The sequence below is a fragment of the Coregonus lavaretus genome, assembly GCF_964263955.1.
Source record: "Coregonus lavaretus genome assembly, chromosome: 36".
Taxonomy (NCBI): domain Eukaryota; kingdom Metazoa; phylum Chordata; class Actinopteri; order Salmoniformes; family Salmonidae; genus Coregonus; species Coregonus lavaretus.
Window position 1 is genome coordinate 11,700,314 of NC_140023.1, and position 24,358 is coordinate 11,724,671.

At 43.7% G+C, this 24,358-nt stretch overlaps 1 protein-coding gene across 1 annotated transcript in view; it reads right to left on the bottom strand.

Moving 5' to 3' along the window:
- Positions 1–2,411: 2,411 nt before the first annotated feature.
- The window catches only part of LOC311110814 (protocadherin-15-like), a gene marked incomplete at both ends in the record, with an annotated part of 245,784 nt that continues 223,837 nt past the window's right edge, over positions 2,412–24,358 (bottom strand). The window contains 8 exons of the mRNA XM_084153381.1: positions 2,412–3,032; positions 5,991–6,099; positions 9,236–9,309; positions 9,462–9,500; positions 10,297–10,315; positions 18,110–18,226; positions 19,925–20,143; positions 23,531–23,707. Of these exons, the coding sequence (XP_084009507.1) occupies positions 2,412–3,032; positions 5,991–6,099; positions 9,236–9,309; positions 9,462–9,500; positions 10,297–10,315; positions 18,110–18,226; positions 19,925–20,143; positions 23,531–23,707 (1,375 nt within the window). The remainder of the gene's footprint in view (positions 3,033–5,990; positions 6,100–9,235; positions 9,310–9,461; positions 9,501–10,296; positions 10,316–18,109; positions 18,227–19,924; positions 20,144–23,530; positions 23,708–24,358) is intronic.

The window sequence follows — 24,358 nt, forward strand, 5'->3', positions numbered from 1 at the left end:
AATTGCATGTTAAAACTTTATTGTTGAGATTTATAAATTATTTGGTAGTGTTTTCCCATCAGCAGGGACCTGATGTATTTAGAAATGATCTCAAACAGAATGGTTTTGCATCCAGTTTTAAGGGACTGAAAATCCCACATCATGTAGATACAAATGTCTGTTAAAAACAACATCGTTTATATAATGACAATATTAACATATTTCTTTGTTGAAATATTGACAAAGATGTTTGCATTACTTCTGTGCCATAGGTTACAAGTCCAACATTCCCCCCCATACTCGGATCGATATTAAAGACAACAATAATTCCATAAACTTTCTGATAAGATTTCAAAAAATTATTAGAAATGATTCAAACATAAAACAATCAACCAGAATATATAATTATTTACAAATAAAATACATTTATTTTTCTTAATTATCATAATTATATGTATCTGTATTATAAAGTATCTGGGCTCCAGACACCCTTCACCTCTAAATCAAGATAATACTTATAAATATTATGCAACATCCAGCGAGACAAAGGTCTTCAAGGTAAATTTTAGGGATAATTCCAATCACCATTCATTACTTTTCATACATTTTTTGAGACAAGCATTGCTTCACAGCAAGTTGACCGATTCTATAATAGCCCTATCAGGGATGTGTACAGTTGAAGTCGGAAGTTTACATACACCTTAGCAAAATACATTTAAACTCTAAAATCCTAGTAAAAATTCACTGTCTTAGGTCAGTTAGGATCACCACTTTATTTTAAGAATGTGAAATGTCAGAATAATAGTAGAGAGAATTATTTATTTCAGCTTTTATTTCTTTCATCAGATTCCCAGTGGGTCAGAAGTTTACATATACTCAATTGGTATTTGGTAGCATTGCCTTTAAATTGTTTAACTTGGGTCAAATGTTTCGGGTAGCCTTCCACAAGCTTCCCACAATAACTTGGGTGAATTTTGGCCCGTTCCTCCTGACATAGCTGGTGTAACTGAGTCAGGTTTGTAGGCCTCCTTGCTCGCACATGCTTTTTCAGTTCTGCCCACACATTTTCTATAGTATTGAGGTCAGGGCTTTGTGATGGCCACTCCAATACCTTGACTTTGTTGTCCTTAAGCCAATTTGCCACAACTTTGGAAGTATGCTTGGGGTCATTGTCCATTTGGAAGACCCATTTGTGACCAAGCTTTAACTTCCTGACTGATGTCTTGAGATGTTGCTTCAATATATCCACATAATTGTCCTTCCTCATGATGCCATCTATTTTGTGAAGTGCACCAGTCCCTCCTGCAGCAAAGGACCCCCACAGCATGATGCTGCTACCCCCGTGCTTCACGGTTGGGATGGTGTTCTTCGGCTTGCAAGCATCCCCCTTTTTCCTCCAAACATAACGATGGTCATTATGGCCAAACAGTTCTATTTTAGTTTCATCAGACCAGAGGATATTTCTTGCAAACCGTAGTCTGGCTTTTTTATGGAGGTTTTTGAGCAGTGGCTTCTTCCTTGCTGAGCGGCCTTTCAGGTTATGTCGATATAGGACTCATTTTACTGTGGATATAGATACTTTTGTACCTGTTTCCTCCAGCATCTTCACAAGGTCCTTTGCTGTTGTTCTGGGATTGATTTCCACAAAGTACGTTCATCTCTAGGAGACAGAACGCGTTTCCTTCCTGAGCAGTATGACGGCTGCATGGTCCCATGGTGTTTATACTTGCATACTATTGTTTGTACCGATGAACGTGGTACCTTCAGGCGTTTGGAAATTGCTCCCAAGGATGAACCAGACTTGGCTGATTTCTTTTGATTTTCCCATGATGTCAAGCAAAGCGGCACTGAGTTTGAAGGTAGGCCTTGAAATACATCCACAGGTACACCTCCAATTTACTCAAATTATGTCAATTAGCCTATCAGAAGCTTCTAAAGCCATGACATACTTTTCTGGAATTTTCCAAGCTGTTTAAAGGTACAGTCAACTTAGCGTATGTAAACGTCTGACCCACTGGAATTGTGATACAGTGAATTATATGTGAAATAATCTGTCTGTAAACAATTGTGGGAAAAATTACTTGTGTCATGCACAAAGTAGATGTCCTAACCGACTTGCCAAAACTACAGTTTGTTAGCAAGAAATGTGTTGAGTGGTTGAAAAACGAGTTTTAATGACTCTAACCTAAGTGTATGTAAACTTCTGACTTCAACTGTATTTGACACATGAAACATCACCATATCAAAAGTCATCAAATCATTCATAAGATTAGTGAAATAATACCGTTAGCGCAATCACACTGCTAGTCTTGGACAGTGATTGGTGCTTATGCAGCAGAGGCATACAATCATTTGTTGCTTTATATCTCAACCCATTAAAAGCATGGTCAACTTTGTCAACAGAAAAATACAAACTCTCAGCAGTCCATGTGTCATAATTTAGTCATTGGTATGTGCAGGCTGTTCCAAGGCCCCATCCACAGCTCCTCCTCATCCGACAGTGTGTGGTCACTGTGGGACGTCAACGTTTCTTTCGACGCCATGTTGTCCACACACGACTCCTGCTCGTCTACACAACAGTTACTCCTGCTGTTCCTGTCATGTAGGGCCTTGGCAATATTGGATTTGGACCCAATACTGTCAAGGCCCGTGATGCTGGACCCCAGGGACCCGCTGGATGGCCGGGTGTTGAGGTTAATGTCAACGATTGAGGAAACGCCCGTAAGTGTACCTGTTCCATTTCCTGTTACTGGTTCCCCCACGCTGTTCAGAGGAAGCTTATCTTCCTGAGTCTCAGTCAGCATGTCCAACTTTTTAAACTGTTTGCCCAAGCGGCCCGGGGAGCCCACCTTGAGGTTGTTGGGGTGGCCAGGCCTCCTGGTCCGCACAATTGTCCCGTTCTGGGCGAGGTAGACGTTCCCGTTGATGTTAGCGTGGCTGTTGATGTTAGACATGCGGTTCCTTTGGGGTTCAGGAGCGCTGTCCTCTCCCGTGGAGCTGGTCTCATACTCCCTGTCCACCACCAGCTTGATCCGCTTCCTTCTCACTCCAGACTGAGAATAAAATATGGAAAGAAAGATGGAGAGAGAAAGATTAGGTTAATGCACAGATAAAATAGTATTTCCATATATTCAAACATCATGCATCCAAACAGATCATAGATAAAAGTATGCCAATCAATGTACAAGTCATTTTAAATCTATAACAGTAACAGGATAGGAAACACACAACTCTGTAAACATGATTATAGCACTGCTATGTTATGGTCATCATATGGCTATAAGTAAAGAGACACAATGTGCAATTTGTTGAAGATAAATTTTGAGCACAACCAAAAAATGTGAAAGAGAGAAAATACAAAGATGCCACAAAGTGTGGTTCAACACCATTGAAAAGAGAACAACCCATTCCACTTCCATGCAATAAGTATTTTCCAAGAGATAGAGAGAGGTAGAGAGAATTAAACACTCAGGAGGAAGCACACAGTATTCTCTTCACTCCCATGCGAGAGGCGACTCCAGCCAATCTTACTTCACAGCTGACCAACTCGTTCCTCAGAAGGCTGTGGCGTTCCCGTCAGACTCTGAATCGGTATCGGAGGTCTCCTCCGTGGCTCCAGACTGGGATCTACCAGCTGACCTCTGGCTACTGGCGTCAGACTCAGACGATTTCTCAGATGGTGTGATGGCGTCCTCGTCCACCTCTGTGATGGGAGAGAGTCCTCCGAAGGTCTCCTCTGAGGCCTCTGTCAGGCTGTTGCTGGAGTCTGAGGCGTAGGGAGTTCCAGCGTAGGGACTATGGCTGGGCCCTTCTCCAGCAGACAATAAGCTGGACCTCCTGGATGCTGCTCCGTCACTCAGCTCCTCCGCAGACTCTTTTCTCTCATCGGCGGTATCAACTTCCTCCTCAGATTCTCCTTTGTCCTCCTCTTCACTCTCCTCATCGATGGTGTCCTGTGAACTGCAGGTCAGGATGGACTTGCGGCTGCCTCCAGTGGACCTGGAGCTGGTGGAGCTCCTCTCGCTGCCCGCCAGGGAGCTTTGGTCCGTCAGCTGGTTATCCTCGGACTCGCTGACCTCTGATCCAGAGAGCTGGATCTGGCTGCCTCCGCTGTACACCGAGCTTCCCGACCCTGACTCCCCTTCACTGACCCCCTCACTTCCTGGCCTGGACATCTCTGAGCCGCCGGCACTTTGTGACGATCTTATGGAAGAACCAGGCTGGGAAGCAGCACTGCTTGAGCCACTACCACTACCACCAACACTACCACTGCCACCTACGCTACCACTGCCACTAACGCTACCACTGCCACCTACGCTACCACTGCCACTAACGCTACCACTGCCACTAACGCTACCACTGCCACTAACGCTACCACTGCCACTGACGCTACCACTGCCACTAACGCTACCACTGCCACCAACACTACCACTGCCACCTATGCTACCACTGCCACCAACGCTACCACTGCCACTAACGCTACCAGCGTCACTAGCACTTCCACTTCCGCTGATGCCAGAGGCACTGCTCCTCATGCTGCCTTGTGTCCCTCCACTGGACCTTTCAGTAGCAGTCCCAGATGATTTATTGGAAGAACGGGCAGAGGATCCACTTTCTTTGGACTCCCCAGTCCCCTCATCCTCTTCAGACTCTTCCTCTGAATCTTTCTCAGTCCCAGATCCTTTCTCTGTACTGGATTCAGTTCCTGACTTTTCAGTTCCTGACTCTTTCTCTGTCCCTGACTCTTTCCCACTATCAGATTCTTTCTCAGAATCAGATTCATTCTCTGAGTCAGAACCTTTCTCTGAATCAGAACCTTTCTCTGATCCTGATTCCTTTTCTGTCCCAGATGTTTTCTCTGAGCCTGACTCTTTTTCTGAATCAGACTCTTTTTCTGTCCCCGATTCCATTTCAGTGCCAGATTCCTTCTCTGTCTCGTCACCCTCTGACTTGGATTTGCTCTCATCATCAGAATCCTCTGGGTGCTCCTCTGGCTCCTCTTCTGAGTCTACAGTGCTTTCATTGGTATCGTCTCGGTCCAGATCCACCTTCAGGTAATCTTTGTCCTCAGTGGAAAGCGCCACACTGCTTCTCTCTGAATCCTCATCAGAACCCTTCCCACTTCCACTCCCACTCCCGCTTCCACTCGCCTCCGGCTCGCTCTCCACCGTCACGCTGATAGACACCTTGGACTTCTTCTCCTCATCACTGGTGGCAGCTTGCGAGGCATCTTCATTCTTCTCGCTACCTGTGGCAGAGCTTCGACTAATGCTTCCCTGAGATTTCCTCCTTGCCTGCAGCCTGTTGCTCAGGTTGATGCGCTTCATCACCTTGCCCAGCCGGCTCCTGGCGGTGGACTTGGTGTCTATCGGACCATCACTGGCAGGTCCCCCCGTCAGACTCTCCTGGCTGTCGATGCGGCGGGCCGACATCAGTTTGGCGTAGTCCTTGTCCTTCTTGGCGCCAAACATCTTGAACATCTTGGCCTTCTTCCAGGGGGATGGGCCTGGTTCTCCGGCTGGAGCAGTCTGGTCTCCACTCTTACTGGCCGCTAGCAGCTTGCTGAGCTTCATGACGGACTTCAGCCTCTTGGCAGCCGAGGAGGGTTCACGGGGTTCCTCGCCCTCCACTGGCTCTGCCTGCTCGATCTCATCCTCTGGTGGAAGGTCTCTGAATCCCACCCTCTTGCCTCCTCGATCAGTACCCCTTCCACGCCCTCTGCCTCGCCCCTGCCACAGTTACATCACTTGTGATTCAACAAGATTTTCAGCATCAACATAGTTCAGACAACATTATATAGTTGAAATTGGAACTCTGTTATTGCATTATTGTAGCTATGTAGTGGGTAGTTATTATAGTTATGCAGTGTAGTGGTTAACTAACTCTATGATAACTTGATCCCCTGAACATCATATGTGTGCTTAAATCATAATCATTGATATATAGTATTGTTAATCAAAATCAAATTGTTGATCATATCAAAGTGTTGATACATATAGTAAAATAAGTACCTCAGACCCATGGGGGGTGTAGTAGTCATCCTCCATAATCAGCTCTCCATACTCATCATACATGGGAGAAATCAGCTTCCTGCGACTGCCATACTGAGGAAGGTCATACCTGGGAGACAAAACAAACATTTAGAGGCAAACGGGAAACAGCTTAAAGGGATGTTTCAACCATAACTTCTTTGCTTGATTTGTGAAATATTTTTTGAGAGTTGACAGTAACTAACAACCTCTGCTCACACCCCTAGGGACGTGAGCCACAAACACATACAACCCTCCAGCTTTATATAGCTGGTGCATGAGATATTTGAAGCACTCGCTCTAACAATATTACATTTGCACATTTACTGTGTTACATGTCCATAACACATTCTTAAATCAACAGTTCCCAAGTGCACGCATGAGAGAAGGGGTCAACACTGATCTGCTGCATAATTTAATCTGTACAAGGCTAAACTGGGCAATGCACAATTAAAAGACCCATATCACAATCTGCATTAGCCCCACACTGAATCTGTAAATGAGGTGCAGTGTGGGGCCGACATCAATCAGTATCAACGTCAGACCTGAAATTGCGTGCCAAAACAGATTTGTGGTACAATCTGCAACCCACTTGGCATGGGTGGCAGAAGCAAGCTGCATTACACCAGTGACTCTGTGTGGAAACTGAAGGAAGCAGGTCAATGGGAAATCTACATTAGCAATACCTTCTGAACACGTGGGGTCGCTGGGTCGCAGCTGAAGACCGCCAGAGCTAGTGATTGCTGGATTAAGAGCTTAACCCAGCTATTAAGTTGCTCTTTAAATAGAAATGGATCAAAGGCAGTCTGGGTTATCGTGATAGCAACCTCAGCAGCAGCAGCTTTAGGGACCTGCTGTCCCACAGTGGAATCACAACACAATTACCTTAAGACTCAACGGAAGGGCTTCATCATACAAACACACTAAGCATCAATTAGAATTTTAATGGATGATGAGAGGGTAAATCACAGAGTTGATGAGGCCTACGTGATCATGCAATTAAAATATGTTACGTGGTCGATGATCCATTTCACACGGTTAACTAAGGTTTGATTCAATTAGGGGTTTAGCTTGTCCTCCATCTACAGTGAGGGAAAAAAGTATTTGATCCCCTGCTGATTTTGTACGTTTGCCCACTGACAAATAAATGATTAGTCTATAATTTTAATGGTAGGTTTATTTGAACAGTGAGAGAATCCAGAAAAACGCATGTCAGAAATGTTATAAATTGATTTGCATTTTAATGAGGGAAATAAATATTTGACCCCCTCTCAATCAGAAAGATTTCTGGCTCCCAGGTGTCTTTTATACAGGTAACGAGCTGAGATTAGGATCACACTCTTAAAGGGAGTGCTCCTAATCTCAGCTTGTTACCTGTATAAAAGACACCTGTCCACAGAAGCAATTAATCAATCAGATTCCAAACTCTCCACCATGGCCAAGACCAAAGAGCTCTCCAAGGATATCAGGGACAAGATTGTAGACCTACACAAGGCTGGAATGGGCTACAAGACCATCGCCAAGCAGCTTCGTGAGAAGGTGACAACAGTTGGTGCGATTATTCGCAAATGGAAGAAACACAAAAGACCTGTCAATCTCCCTCGGCCTGGGGCTCCATGCAAGATCTCACCTCGTGGAGTTGCAATGATCATGACAACGGTGAGGAATCAGCCCAGAACTACACGGGAGGATCTTGTCAATGATCTCAAGGCAGCTGGGACCATAGTCACCAAGAAAACAATTGGTAACACACTACGCCATGAAGGACTGAAATCCTGCAGCGCCCGCAAGGTCCCCCTGCTCAAGAAAGCACATATACAGGGCCGTCTGAAGTTTGCCAATGAACATCTGAATGATTCAGAGGAGAACTGGGTGAAAGTGTTGTGGTCAGATGAGACCAAAATCGAGCTCTTTGGCATCAACTCAACTCGCCGTGTTTGGAGGAGGAGGAATGCTGCCTATGACCCCAAGAACACCATCCCCACCGTCAAACATGGAGGTGGAAACATTATGCTTTGGGGGTGTTTTTCTGCTAAGGGGACAGGACAACTTCACCGCATCAAAGGGACGATGGACGGGGCCATGTACCGTCAAATCTTTGGTGAGAACCTCCTTCCCTCAGCCAGGGCATTGAAAATGGGTTGTGGATGGGTATTCCAGCATGACTATGACCCAAAACACACGGCCAAGGCAACAAAGGAGTGGCTCAAGAAGAAGCACATTAAGGTCCTGGAGTGGCCTAGCCAGTCTCCAGACCTTAATCCCATAGAAAATCTGTGGAGGGAGCTGAAAGCTCGAGTTGCCAAACGTCAGGCTCGAAACCTTAATGACTTGGAGAAGATCTGCAAAGAGGAGTGGAACAAAATCCCTCCTGAGATGTGTGCAAACCTGGTGGCCAACTACAAGAAACATCTGACCTCTGTGATTGCCAACAAGGGTTTTGCCACCAAGTACTAAATAATGTTTTGCAGAGGGGTCAAATACTTATTTCCCTCATTAAAATGCAAATCAATTTATTTTTGACATGCGTTTTTCTGGATTTTTTTGTTGTTATTCTGTCTCTCACTGTTCAAATAAACCTACCATTAAAATTATAGACTGATCATGTCTTTGTCAGTGGGCAAATGTACAAAATCAGCAGGGGATCAAATACTTTTTTCCCTCACTGTAGCTTAACTCGCCTGAGTGTTTTAAAGAACCCCTCACTGAACACGAGAGTCCAATGCACAACATTTGGCCAGCATCTGTTCGTAACGCTGTAAATTCCAGCGTTTTCCTCTGGACCATTACCAAGCTCTCAGGTGCCATGCTCCGCTCAAGGCTGGGTAATTGATCATATTTGGTGGGAGTGGAAAGGGTAAACACTTAGGAATGATCTGAATAACTGGAGTGTTAGCCAACCCTGCCAGCCAGCTGCACTATGTTACACTTAAAGGGATAGTTTGGGATTTTGCCAATGAAGCCCTTAATCTACTTCCCCAGAGTCAGATGAACTCGTGGATATCATTTGTATGTCTTTGCGTCCAGTATGAAGGAAGTTAGAGGTAGGATCTCTCAGTGTGTGTGTGTGTGTGTGTCGGGGCCTTGTGAAATGTAAGTTCATGATACATTTGTAAATTAGTCTTAATGGCATAACTTTCAGCAATTAACCAGTGGAGATCAATTAAATTAACTGGATCAGAGCGAAACTGATGAGAGATGGGAGGGTCAGCGGGGATTGGACTCACCCCTGGTCGTAATTATAGTATTCGTCCCTGTAATAGTCTTGGCCTGGGTCGATGCCTGACTCCATGGAGAGCTCCTGAATTTCAGGAGAAGCACATAGAGATACATCAATACAGAGAAAAAATTAGAAACCTGAGCTAGAAACACAGCACAGCACAGTACAGAACAGCACAGTGTGAGCATAGCAGAATTAGCCTGGAGCTTTGACAGAAGCAGTAAGGTTTCTACCTCAGGTCTCAGCAGAGATGGCCTCAGCAGTTGCTGTTGCTGCCATAGATTAGTTGGAGAGGGAGGGATAAGGAGAAACAGAGACAGAGTGTCCAGTTCACAGTTCATATTTAACTACAGATACAGCAGGATAAAGAATGAAAGCTTTTTAAGGCCATAGAGAAAGGAGAGTGGATTTGGAAGAGGGTAGCGAACAAAGGTTTAACACAGTATAAGGAGGAGATGATGAGGTTAAGGTGAATACAGAGAAAATGAAAGACTGACAGGATGAACAGAGTAGACAGTCACAAGAAAATAGACAAAGGGTATAGATAGAAATGTTGAGTGAATACAGATAGAAGCCAGAAGAGAGATATATGACAGATAAAGCTCACTCACAACCTTAGAGCTGCTATCAAATAATATTGAAAATGAAAGGAGCATACATGACACTTCTGATGCTGAAGTTCATGGGTTATTTACAGGGCAGGATTTGTAGTACTCAGGGTGCGTCAAAAGTTGTAAAACATTGAGTCAGTTAATCTTTGGCTAAGCTCCTAGTAGTACTTCCACGCACCAGTAGGGAGAGAAAGTGGCCCTAATGCTCATCTGTCACTTGTCAGTAGAGAGATTTGAGATTACAGCACCAACGGTTTTCAAATCAAATGTAAACTGTGATGCTAATGTTAAAATAATCAGCCAACTATCTCTATGATCCCGTCTAAATCTCATTCAGTGTTTTCCATCAGGCGAGCGGTAGATAAGAATGATGGTGAATAAAGCTCCCTTGAGCATGAAGAAATTGACTTCGCACACAATGCATAACATAAAAATACATCACAATAAAAATGCCTACCTTTCTGCCATATCCTCGTCTGTAGGTCATGGAAAAAAGGAGGAAAGAAATAGTGCAAATAATGAGTAGAATGTGACATCCAAATTCTAAGTGCATTGATATAAAAGTGTATATTCTGCTGACCAGTTAAGTGATTTCAATGTTACTTACTGTGCAATTTTCTGTGTCAAGCCATTGGTTACATTTTTCATTTAAAAATAATACAGAAACATTTTTGTTATCTATTTGTTATGTTCTTTCTTCCATTATAACAATGATTGGCAGATAAAATGAAAAGTTGGATACATAAAGAGGTGGGGGAGACAGAAATAGGAAATAACAACAAACCCTACACTTAAGTTGACATATCTAAGCAATTGCCTTCCCAATAGCAAGTGGGAAAATCATTTAATGGCACACTATTGTCACTAGAATGCATTTGTTAGTACAATACAAATATATAATTAATTTGTTATTGTATAAAGTTCAAACATCCTTTGAGTGTGGTTAGCTTTGTGGGTGTCACACCATATAACTCATAAAATATCAGATTTATTTAGGCCAGGATTCAATCATTAGCGCGGTAACCCACATTAGCCGACAAAGGTTTACCATAGGTTTTTATTTCTCTTGTTTAGGCGGTGTCGGAGGTGTAGGCTAACTGTGTTAGAGCTGTCAAATGCACAAGCGGCTCCTGGTGTTACCTATCGCGGACATTGCCATTGGATGCACAGAGTCACATTAGTAGAAATTCCATGCAGCCGCGTTACAAATTTGAAGACTGGAATGTGTGATGTTCTCTACACCTCGATTAGGCTGATATAAATGCATATTATTTTGTTGAATGACTATACATTTGAGAGCCATCATATTTCTATATAGCTTACACTTTCTTGTTCTGAACTTCTAACGTGGGTGCGATATAAGGACAGGTAAGTGGTTTCGTGGTAATGACTACAAGAGCAGCCAGTCACCAATTTGACAGCTCAAATGCAGTTACACCTCCGACACCGCCTAAACAAAAGCAATACAAATCTATGTTTGTCGGCTAATGCGGGTTACGCTGATCTGATCGAATCCTGGCCTAATTTTCAAGAATTTGAGTGGCTGGATTGGAAAGCAGTATTGATGATTTACTCAAATGCACCTTACACTAGCCATCAGATAACAAAGCATCACAGAGATTTCCCCCAGAAAAAACGTAACTGTCCCAGACATAGTGCATATAAAACATATGCATACAGGGAGGTGTGCATAAAAAAAATCGGCCCCAGTCTAGTTGATGATCCCTGCCGTACGACCACACCTCCCCGTATGGGACTGGCTAGGTGGGAGTAGGGCTGATGAAAGGCCTGCTGGGCTGGTAAAGTCTTTAGAAAACACCAAAACAAATGGCCCATTAGACAGATACTGTAGGCAGGGAGGAGTAGGGGGGGATGCACATCCAGAGATGTCCACTTCATATAACTAATGGACACTTAAATACTAATGTATCTGGGCGTAACCAAGTGGAGGGAGTTTCTTCCTATCTTAGATGCAATTCACTGGGAGGTAATGGTTTATGATGCAGAGAGGTAAAGGTTCGTTTTAGGATGCAAACATTTCCGCTATGATATAATATTTGACCATACCCAGACATAATAATGAGTTAGAGTTTTCTAAGTAGGTAGCGGGAGTGAACAGACTCTCCTCATTACGTTTATCACGGCACTGGATGAAAAATGAAGAAAATAAATGGTAAAACCGAAGAGGAAGTGACACAATAATTGCCATCAAAGGAACAAAAAAAGAAAAATAATCAGATCTGTTAGAAATGACAGCTGTTTGGGCCAAAGAAAAAGAGCACCTGAACCGGAAAATATACTGAACAAAAATATAAACGCAATATGTAAAGTGTTTCATGAGCTGAAATAAAAGATCCCAGAAATGTTACATACTGGTGGGGTTATGGTATGGACAGGCATAAGCTATGGACAACGAACACAATTGCATTTTATCGATGGCAATTTGAATGCACAGAAATACCGTGACGAGATCCTGAGGCCCATTGTGAGGCCCATTTCTTTTAAGGTATCTGTGACCAACAGATGCATATCTGTATTCCCAGTCATGTGAAATCCATAGATCAGGGCCTCATTTATTTATTTCCTCATATGAACTGTAACTCAGTAAAATCATTGAAATTGTTGCATGTTGCATTTATATTTTTGTTCAGTATAGTATGTGAATTGTGGGCCTTTTTGATAGAGGAGATTACCCCATGTGGTGAACACAGAATACACAATTAGTCAAAATTCTATCTGTTCTGGAACACCAGGGGAATGGCTGATTAAACAAATATAACTGCTCTTGAAAGGAGCACTAGAGAGAAGGGACGAGAGACAAACAGAGAGGGAGAAAAAGACTGAGAAAAAAAGAGCTACAGGAGCCTTGAGAAAAGTGATACTGATGGTAGTGTGTCAGAGTCACATGCAAATGATAAGGGATGAATAAAAGGAAGAACAAGAAGGGGTCAGGTAGAGAAATAAAGCGAGAAAGAACAAGAGAGAGAGAGAATAAAAAGATGGAGATAGAGCACAAGAAAGTGTGTTAGACAGAAGAAAGAAGAGATAGTGTGTATGATGGAGTTAAGAGGAGAGGGTGTCAGGTCAGGACAGCAGCGCCAGTGGTTGAGGGATTGATTGATTTACTAATTAGCCGCTTTCAGAGAGCCATCAGACAGCAACATCTACTAGTTTATCATGCTATTAGGATCTGTATAGACCATCCACAACATCATCATCAGCCTACTGATGAACCCACAGCTTCAACTACCACTTCCCAATGTCAAACATCTAGAGAAACATCTGAACTCTGTGTTACACTCCATTCCTTCCCCTCTTCAGAGCACTTTGGAAATTCAAATTCACTGTTGTTCCGGAAATGTAAAATCCTTCTACAAATCATAAACAAATAGAATGCCCTTGCATTGTTTTGAAAGAAGTAAATTAGACCGCATCTTTCTCATGAAACCATTCCCCCAGGATGTTGTCTTGTATAGATTGTATGGATATTCTGATACGTGCACTGTCCTCTGTGAAGAATAACAGCTCTCCATTCACCAGGGTACTCATGGGGAATTAAAGTCCATAAGGCTCACAATGTGAGAGTGGGGTTAGAATAAGTTTGTTTGTATGGATGAGTCATCCAGGCTCTATGCACATACTCACATCCCACTGGGCACACACTGGTTGAATCAACGTTGTTTCCACGTCATTTCAATGAAATAGAATAGACGTTGAATTGATGTCTGTGCCTAGTGGGATAGATCTGGATTCAATCCCTGTGTGCTCACATCCATATCCCATCTCTTCACCTAATTAGCCTCTTCACCCATCTCAATTTCAATTTCTAATCTAGTCTGTCAATAAAAGCATTGGAAATAATACTCTCCACTCTCCGTATAAAATGGAATTGGATGGGAATACAACGTACAAGGAGTACGTTTTATGCAGGTTCAGTTCAACATATTTCTCAAGCCTTGAAAACTTTAATGGAATATTTTGTGGTAGATCAGGGTGTGAAGATGGAGGATGGTTGGTGACATAGAAAAGGCCAAGGGGTTATGAACTTAGGAACATGACAAGGTATGATATTTATTTTAAATCCTAAGTTTAAGAGGTTCTGAAAAGCTACGGGATCTTTCAGTTTACTTATCGCCCACTTGCTGTTAGTTGTGATGACATGAACATTATACAAGTTTGTTAGGGGAAGAAACTATATTGTTGATGACAACACTTACAAAAACATCAGACAGAGAATATCCAATACAACACAGCATGATCATGATATGAGACATAAAGATGTAGAAAGAAAGAAAATGAATTAGGAAATAGAGCTGAGGAGAAAAGTCAGCGAGTCAGAAAGTGGTGGATTGGGATGGAAAGCGATTGCTTAGTTCCTCAGTCACAGAGTCTGCATTTGACTGGTTTGATTGGCTCGGCTCCTGGACCTCTGAGGTCACATTGTTAGTGCTTGGTTGGCTTGTTTCCAGCTCAGAGGAGTTAGTGTTTGTGGTTGAGTTTGGTTGGATCACAGGTTCCGTGCTGGTCAGGTTTGGCTGGTTTGGTTCCTCAAGGGACACAGATCTGCTTTGTTTCCGAGTTCCTTCTTGTTCCTCGGTTGCTTGGGGTTTCTTGCCGAATCGCGCCACCTTGCGATTCTTGTCTACTTGACTGTAGAGGTTGGCAACAGACTTCTCGATGTCGGCAAGGTTCTGTAGGTTTTTCAGAATCCCCTTTAGCTCCTTCCTCTTCACACCGTCTTTGGGTTGGGGGGGAGGTGGGGGGGGAGGGGCCCGGGAGGAGATAGGGCGGAGCGAGGACAACGGCGGCAGGGAGGTTGGGACAAACTGAACAGTGTGGCGGGGTCGTTCGAAAGTGGGGGAGAAAGAGGGCGGGAGGGGTGGGGGCAGTGGCGGAGGAGCACGATTACGAACAGGAGGGGGAGAGGGAGGGAAAGAGGGTGGGGGAGAATGATCAGGCTCACTGGAGTGAAGATTGAAGGGCCCAGGGGGAGGAGGTGAGGAGGGAGGAGGAGGAGGAGATGAGGAAGGATGAGGAGGAGGAGATGAGGCAGGAGAATGAGGAGAAGGAGGAGGAGGTGGAGGAGGAGGAGAAGGAGGAGGTGGAGGAGGAGGAGAATGAGGAGAAGGAGGAGGAGGTGGTGGATTCTCAGGCGGGTCAGGGATGATCTCCACAGTGATCTCACAGGGCTCTGCAGTGATGTAGCTGGAGTTGCTGGAGCTGAATTTCCTGAGGACAGGCGGGGTGGGCCTCTGGGCCTGGGGTGGAGAGCCTTCCCCCTGGGTGATGATGATGCGGGGGGGCACATCCTTCCCTATGGACATGGGGCTGTAGGGGCGGTCCATGATGGAGAACAGGGTCTCCGCGCTCAGCTCCAGCATGTCAATGCTGTCTCGGTTACGCAGTAGTGGAGGGGAGGTCAGGGAGCCCCTGGAGTCACACCCTCCCCTGGGGGTCCTCTCCTGCATGGCCTGCTGTTCATACTGCCTGGCCTGCTCCCTGACAGACAGCTTGCTCTCCTCTGTGCTGCGGCTGCTCTGGACGTCATAACCCTCCAGGCTGTCTTGACCCTTCATCCCAGCTTGGAGCAGCTGCAGCTCCCACTGGGCCGGGTCCATCAGAGCCTGTCTCTTCAGCGACTCGTACCCCTCTGACCCTCCACGGAGACGAGTCGGTATGGTCCAGGCGTTCCCGGACCCTCCAGAGAGGGAGGGGGAGAAAGAGCCACCTTTCGCCGTCCCGTAGGGGCTGCTGAGGTTCCCGTCTTCTTCTTCGTCATAGAGGGGGTTGGTGGTGGTCAGGGGGTGGTGGTCTGACAGAAAGGTGACGTTGCTCTCTGACTTGGGCAGAATGCTGTGCAGCGACCCATTGCCACGGGAGGAGATGGCGCGACAGGCGAAGCTGCTAAGGCATCTCTGGCGGTCGGCTTCCTCGATCTCAGACCTTTTAGCCCTGTCCGATTAGGAATGTAGATGGAGGGTGGACAAAATAAAGATTTGAAACACAGGTGAAGGAAGGATGAAGGATGAGGAAGCAGAGGAGAAGGGATGAGGGAGATGCTATAGACTGTTATTCCAAAATCCTTCAGTCATTTTGACTCTTAGTATTATGATTAAAGTTAGAAACAATATAAAATATGTGATTCGAACTCAAAGGTAATGCAGCAGGGTAGACCATGCTTTACAGTATCGGAGTCATTAGAAAAATTTATTTAAATACAAAATATTTAATAAAGTTTTAGAATCGCAGTTCAACTGCTGACAGTATTTGGACAGGCGATAAAGTATCCACTTAAAAACATCCCAAGTACATTTAATACAAGATCAAATATATAATCATATTTGATTTGAAGAAATCAAAGCACAGTCACAGAGGTACCTCCATTTTAGTATCACAGTCCACAAATATATGGAACATGTGATATCTGAAGTACCCAACACCTACCCTTGTGCATTAGTTCAATCATATCAATAATACTAAGAGGTTATGATCTTAAGTTAATGGACATGAAACATAAACAATTACTTTTTTTCTAATGGGATCAGGATTGGGATGGGTAGGGTGTAAGCTATAAGCATCTACAGATGCACCATACCTCTAAAGTTTATAAAGGGAGGTTCACTTTTCCTAAACAGGCGGAAGCAAAAATGGTGTTACGCTGTAGTTAAGCCTTACCTTTATAAAGAGTATTACCTTGCATCCCTGACATTATACCATTATATTCAGATGCAAATGCACTAACCATGTATAGTACTGTAACATCTAAGTTACTTCTGTAATAAAATATTAAGTACATGTCAATGAAAAATATTCAAGAACAGGTGTAGGGGACTAGATGCCATCTATATCACTCCAGTTTTTCTATTTGAGCCTAGGCATAAGCATTGGGGTTACTTACTGCAGTCTGAATCCATCGAAGAACAAATAGAGTGGAGATGAAATGAAATGAAAGACAGACAGAGAGAGACAGTTGTTTAACAAAGTGTAACCTTATGGGAAATGGTCAAGAAGCTGAGGTATCCATGGTCAAACTAGTTGGTTGATGAAGATAGTAAATTAATAGGCATAGAACAAGTTCTGCATACATTCGAGGTAATACTGTCTTCAAGTTGGTATGCATAAACTGTACTGTGTGCCTTACCAGTAATTGCTTATTAGTATTACCAGTAATTGCTGGTTTCTATAACTCACACACACATGTACAAATGCATACACACGCATGGGCAAAATATATTTTAAAAACAATAGTGTCGTTTCTGTGATCATTCCTCCTCGTTTCTATGGAAATCAACCCAAAATATACGATAGTGGGCTGCTCTGTTACCCCTGAGAGAGCTCTTCTGAACAGAGTGAAATTAAAAGCATCTGCTCCGTGTTGAGTATTTGTCAACAGCTGCTGTAAACATAGCAGAGCCTTTTTGCAGCTCACCGTAAAATGTCCATTACACACCGTCCGTGATGTAGGTAGCAGCAATGGTTTAAAATGCATAAAAATGAAGATCACCTCAGCCCCTATTTACCACGGGGACTGATTATGTCGTTTAGATTAAATCTGGATTATTCTAAAACTATTAACATTTCATTGCGCATTTAAGGATTGTATTTAATGTGAAAGGTGGAATCCGATTGTGTTAATGGCAAAACTGACTCGAAAAACTGCTGAGTTATTCAACAGCGACAATAAGAAGGGGAAATCAAAAAGTAATTTACCACAAAATCAATGGCCAACAAAAGGATGGGCCAAACAGAGACACAGCATTATTCTATTTCTAGCAAACATTGGTCTCTCTTTTATGAGTCAAAACAAAGAGATTCACCTTGAGAGAACAGAAGGCCATGTTGAAATGGATCTGGCATCTAATTGCAAAGTCACACATTGACAATCTGAGATGGGATACTGAACAAACTTAGGTCTGTGTAGGTGTTTGTAGGACAAAGCACAATGAATGACGACTGAATGGGAACAATGATGCAGCTAAAGCTCAACATGACAGACTCTAAAGACCAATGTCCATCGTTGGTGGACTAAGGCCTTTTTTAGTCAAGAAATGTGTTTGCTGTTTGAAAAATAGGCAATGTCCTAACACCCACAAACGTTATCATCTGCACAAATAGGCATTACTCATTGTATATGGTACCTGAAACAGGAAGTAAGGGGGTTAGGAGGAAGAGGTCAAAGGTGGGCTGAGTTTCTGTATAAGCACTTTGTGACATCTGCTGATGTAAAAAGGGCTTTATAAATACATTTGATTTGATTTGATTGGACTTACATGCTGCTGTCCCCTAGTTCCCCGTAGAGATTGGTTGTTGGGGCGCGTGGAGCAGCAGCCTTGCCCGCTGGCAGAGCTTGCTGAATCCTCGCAGTCTTGGCACATTCCGCCTGTCTCCTGAAGTTCAAATAAAGTTTGAGTCCATCCATTGCACTTTCTTTCCATAACATTTCATCACTTGTTCCCCATGAAGGCTACATGTCTTTGGTGATTGAAGTGATTGAACATCAGTACAGTATGTGTCTCATCCCAACTGACTGAGATAAAAATAACAGAGCCAATCTCTTATATAAAACTAGATTTTAAAATAGGCAAGTCATTGTCTTTCCCAATTACTGGGGATTTAAGTCTGTATTAAGGAGATGACTTGAACTACAATGTTTGTACTTTAATCCTCATTTTAATAGTCGTTCTGACTCCCTGGTTCATCTTTAAAGGACTATTCAGTAATGTGGACATGTGAATAGAACCATGTTGTATTCATGCTCAAGTGCATACAAGAGAGATCACTCATATCACATGGACAATGACTTACTCTTTGAATCTGGTGGATAGTTTTCCAGGCAGTGTTGGAGACAGGGGAGCAGAGGAAAAAAGAAAACACAAGAGAATCTCAGTTATACAATTAGCTCATTCCTATTTTGTTAATACTATACAATGAGAAACATTAATTAAATTGGGAATAGTGAGACGCCTCGGCGTTCCTCCAACGCCATTCAATTTTAATGTTTGGCGGATGTTAAGGTTTCTTTTGAAAAACACACCACTCTAGGTGAAACAATGTGCATTATTCATGAATTCCTTTTGACCTATTCAGATAACAGCCAGGCTTTGGATAACACGCCCTATCAAAGATCTCAGCCTATTTCACCACTGAATATAATAAGAGGACTTAATTTACTTCTTAATTTCTTATCACACAGTGTTATGGAACGCATCAGGCTCTCCAGCTATGTTTGCAGCTTACAGTTCATACAAGTACATCAAACTTATTTTTATTCCGTTTCTTTTGTTCTCAGCATTACTTATTCACAGCAATATACAATTACCCCAGAAGAGAGAAACGAGAGAATGCGTTGCATCAGAATATTCTCCCAGAGATCAATAAGTCATAAAGTTGAATGAATGAATTAACTTTTCTAAACTAGCGCATCGTAACACTACAAACTCTGCAATGTTTCTGTGTGTGTGTTTCTTCAGCTCAGGGTAACCACTCTGACCCGTCTGCTGGGTGTAAACATTCCCCAGACATCAGTGTTTATATAGTGTTGATGTAGTGGATTCACACGGCACATAGAGCAACATTGAGCAGCACCTGCCTGACGCATTCACAGTTGTCATCGCTTTACGAACCTTGCCCAATCAACATCAAATAAAACAACTTCAGCAATCAGGAACAAATGGTATACTAAATCTGTGCCATATGCTTTATCATTATGCAATTTGTTGTGGGTGTGTGTGGAAGAGATTTTTCTGTGTGTGTGTGTGTGTGTGAGTGTGAGTGTGAGTGATGGGGTAGTGGAGCCGTGAAGATGCACTGTGACGGTCACAATTGGCTTTGGATATTTGTTGCAAATGAGTGTAAATTAATCTGCTTTCACAGTGTGTGAATAGGGACATTAGACCAGCGGTGTACACTGTCAGCATCACTAATTAGTTCGGGAGAGAGAGACTGGGAGAGCAGTGTTTGACTGAATACCTAGCACCATGCATATTTCCTCAGCCTCTACAGAACTACAGTGCTAGCTTTGAAAGGTCACCATGGCCATACACACACGTTGCGTATAGCTACGACAACAGCGATTGTGCACTCACTGTTTGTAGGTGACCATGATGATGAGGATGGCGGGGATGCAGCAGAGGATGATGATGATGGCTAGGGCGAGCAGTGCCCCCTCTGTGTAGCCCACAGCCTGGGCAGCCTTCTTCACGCTGGCCACGATGTCGGGCGTACGGATCTCCAGGATACGTCCTCCTTGACCCAGGTAGGGCTGGAACTCCTTGTTGATGTCCAGCAGCTTCCCATCTAGAAACCTGCCAGACAGACCACAGTCAGTCACACAAGTACACTACCAAAAGTATGTGGACACCTCTTCAAATTAGTGGATTTGGCTATTTCAGCCACACCCGTTGCTAACATGTGTATAAAATCGAGCACACAGCCATGCAATCTCCATAGACAAACATTGGCAGTAGAATGGCCCATACTGAAGAGCTCAGTAACTTTCAACTTGGCACCGTCATAGGATGCCACCTTTCCAACAAGTCAGTTCGTGAAATTTCTGCCCTGCTAGAGCTGCCCCAGTCAACTGTAAGTGCTGTTATTGTGAAGTGGAAACGTCTAGGAGAAACAACAGCTCAGCCGCGAAGTGGTAGGCCACACAAGCTCACAGAACAGGACCACAGAGCGTTGAAGCGCGTAAAATGTGTCTGTTCTCAGTTGCAACACTCACTACAGAGTTCCAAACTGCCTCTGGAAGCAAGGTCAGCACAAACTGTTCGTCGCCAACTCCATATTAACACCCATGATTTTGGAATGAGATGTTTGACGAGCAGGTGTCCACATACTTTTGTTCATGTAGTGTACTTTAAGTTTGGGTGTAACACCATTTCAACTGCGACAGTTCTGGGAATTCAAATGATTTGAATTGGTGTTGAATCCTAACATAATATATGCGCCTGTTACTAGGCCTTATGCGTACATGTACAGTGAGGGAAAAAGTATTTGATCCCCTGCTGATTTTGTACGTTTGCCCACTGACAAAGACATGATCAGTCTATAATTTTAATGGTAGGTTTATTTGAACAGTGAGAGACAGAATAATGACAAAAAAAATCCTGAAAAACACGTCAAGAATTTTATAAATTGATTTGCATTTTAATAAGGGAAATAAGTATTTGACCCCTCTGCAAAACATGATTTAGTACTTGGTGGCAAAACCCTTTTTGGCAATCACAGAGGCCAGACGTTTCTTGTAGTTGGCCACCAGGTTTGCACACATCTCAGGAGGGATTTTGTCCCACTCCTCTTTGCAGATCTTCTCCAAGTCATTAAGGTTTCGAGCCTGACGTTTGGCAACTCGAACCATCAGCTCCCTCCACAGATTTTCTATGGGATTAATCTTGGGATTAAGGTCTGGAGACTGGCTAGGCCACTCCAGGACCTTAATGTGCTTCTTCTTGAGCCACTCCTTTGTTGCCTTGGCCATGTGTTTTGGGTCATTGTCATGCTGGAATACCCATCCACGACCCATTTTCAATGCCCTGGCTGAGGGAAGGAGGTTCTCACCCAACATTTGACGGTACATGGCCCTGTCCATCGTCCCTTTGATGCAGTGAAGTTGTCCTGTCCCCTTAGCAGAAAAACACCCCCAAAGCATAATGTTTCCACCTCCATGTCCTCAACGTTCTCATGATCATTGCAACTCCACGAGGTGAGATCTTGCATGGAGCCCCAGGCCGAGGGAGATTGACAGTTATTTTGTGTTTCTTCCATTTGCGAATAATCGCACCAACTGTTGTCACCTTCTCAACAAGCTGCTTGGCGCTGGTCTTGTAGCCCATTCCAGCCTTGTGTAGGTCTACAATCTTGTCCCTGACATCCTTGGAGAGCTCTTTGATCTTGGCCATGGTGGAGAGTTTGGAATCTGATTGATTGATTGCTTCTGTGGACAGGTGTCATTTATACAGGTAACAAGCTGAGATTAGGAGCACTCCCTTTAAGAGTGTGCTCCTAATCCCAGCTCGTTACTTGTATAAAAGACACCTGAGAGCCAGAAACTTTTCTGATTGAGAGGGGGTCAAATACTTATTTCCCTCATTAAAATGCTAATCAATTTATAACATTTTTTACATTCGTTTTTTCTGGATTTTGTTGTTGTTATTCTGTCTCTCACTGTTCAAATAAACCTACCATTAAAATTATAGACTGATCATTTCTTTGTCAGTGGGCAAACGTACAAAATCAGCAGGGGATCAAATACTTTTTTCCCTCACTGTACATTGATGTCAATAGGAGATTTGTGCAGTCATTCAAGTTCCCAACGCAATCCCTCTCTGCCACAAGTTGCATTATCATCCACTATATGGCCTCGTTATAAAAATGAATAGTACTCAAGTGATTGTCCTTTCATGTGAGTTATCTATAGGCTTCTTTTTTTCAACCCTCAAGAGTCCTTATTTCCCTCATTTAACGCTCTACGCTGTCAGGCGTGAGCTGCATGAACATAGAGCTTATTTTTTCCCTTCCTGCTCCTTGAACCTCGGCTAGCCTCTTCTTTAACAGCCTCCCATTGTACCTAAGAGGGGGATTCTTATTGAAGCAACGCTAGATATATCAGCACCTCTTTTTAAAATGAACAACGGCTCTCTCCAAAGCTGGTGCTTGTGATAAGAGTGACGCTCACTATCTCAGGCTAAGAAACCCCCTTTCTTTATGAGACACGTGTATCATTACATTAAAACAGGGCCACCGCTAGCAGCCAAGGACAGACAGAGAGGTAATGTGCTCAGATTAACTCAACACAAAGCCACTTTACTCAAAGTCACTTTTTAAAGAGCAGGATTAAACAATAGATTGGTATCTGGTTTAAAGGGGAGGGGAACGTAGCCTAATTCGAGCTGTTAAAGCCAGAGTGAAAAGGAGTATGGGGCAAAAGAGAGGGAAGGAGACAGACATAAGGAGGGAAATAGAGAGATCATGCCTTCCTTCTGTGGACAGTGGAAGGGTGCTCAGTAGGGGGGAAGGGTTCCTCTAGCATGGTGCCTGTTATGCTCTGAGGGGGGGCCTTGGCTCCCACAGTGTTGACTCTAACCCTGTCTGAGGGCTGGGGAACAAAAGACTAATGGCAGCAACATGGTCCTAGGTGTTTTAACACACCCCGCCTGCTGAGTGGAAGGGGACTGCTCTTTCCCCTGACAGGGTGAAAAAGTGTTGCAAAAGCACTTTTCAACTGCACCTTTAGAGCATTTGTGGTAAAAGTGTAAAACAGTGTTTCTCCTGCTATGTAAGAGGGGAACCCTGGGCTCTGAGGAGTGTCTCTCTCTCTCGCCGAATACAGGGGAACTAAAATACAGGGGAACTAAAATGCTAAGCTGGCATTTCTCCAGAATGTTGGAACAACCTCTGGGTGGCTTAGTGGCAGCTACTGATGGAATAGCACCTTCTTTTTCCTCTCTCTCTCTCTCTCTCTCTCTCTCTCTCTCTCTCTCTCTCTCTCTCTCTCTCTCTCTCTCTCTCTCTCTCTCTCTCTCTCTCTCTCTCTCTCTCTCTCTCTCTCTCTCTCTCTCTCTTTCTGTCTCTCTTTCTCTCTCTCTCTCATTAGAAAAAGGGAGAGAAAGATAGAGGAGCGAGAGAGAGAGCGAGAGAGAGAGAGAGAGACAAAGAGATAGCTTTTCATTTCATTGTGTTGGTTCACTCACTTAAAGAGCTCCTGACGTGAGATGGCCCTGTTGGTCAGTGGGTCGATGGCGTACACCATCAGGTCTGACTTTGTGTAGTCCTCCTGGTCAAAGCCGTCTCCGAACCGCCGCGGCCCGATGGACTCCACCACCACCTTGGCCCCTGGGATCTGGTCCTGGATGTATCGCTCCAGAATACTGACATTTGGGAGACAAAACCATTGTGGTCTGTTCACATTTAAAATAAAGTATGGTACCAGGTATAGCTGAAGCATTAGATATTTCTACCTTCATATTTCTACAGCCATCTATACCATGACGTGAAGGCTCTATGAATCATTCAGTAACTACTGTCATACTGTTATTAACAGGTGATGTACAGTAGCCTAGCGAATGTGCTGATCATGCGTTAGCAGTGGTTGCCCTGATTCACTTCACCTGCATGTCTTGTGTCACCATTTACAAATGATGTCATTGACTTTATAATGCTGAAATGTAATCTTTTTACAACTTTTACTTGTGTGTGACCATATCAGTTTGAGGCCATACTTTTAAGTATTTCACTCCCAGCCATAGTTGCCAAAATGGACACCAGTATGTCTTTTCAGGCTGAGTGAACTCTGCACTTTAAATGACAACCACTAAATGGGTACTTTCTCCAACCCGAATGCCAAGCCTGATGAACAGAGTACCCAGTTCTGGACCCCACTAGGACCAAGGAACATGGGAGGCCTCTCAGATGTAATCAGAATGACTAACTAAACACATGATTTAGTTGTCAAAGCATAGAGCAATCTTATAGGGGTAGTGTCATTTAAAGTGAGGCTTTAAAACAATGAATGTATATTA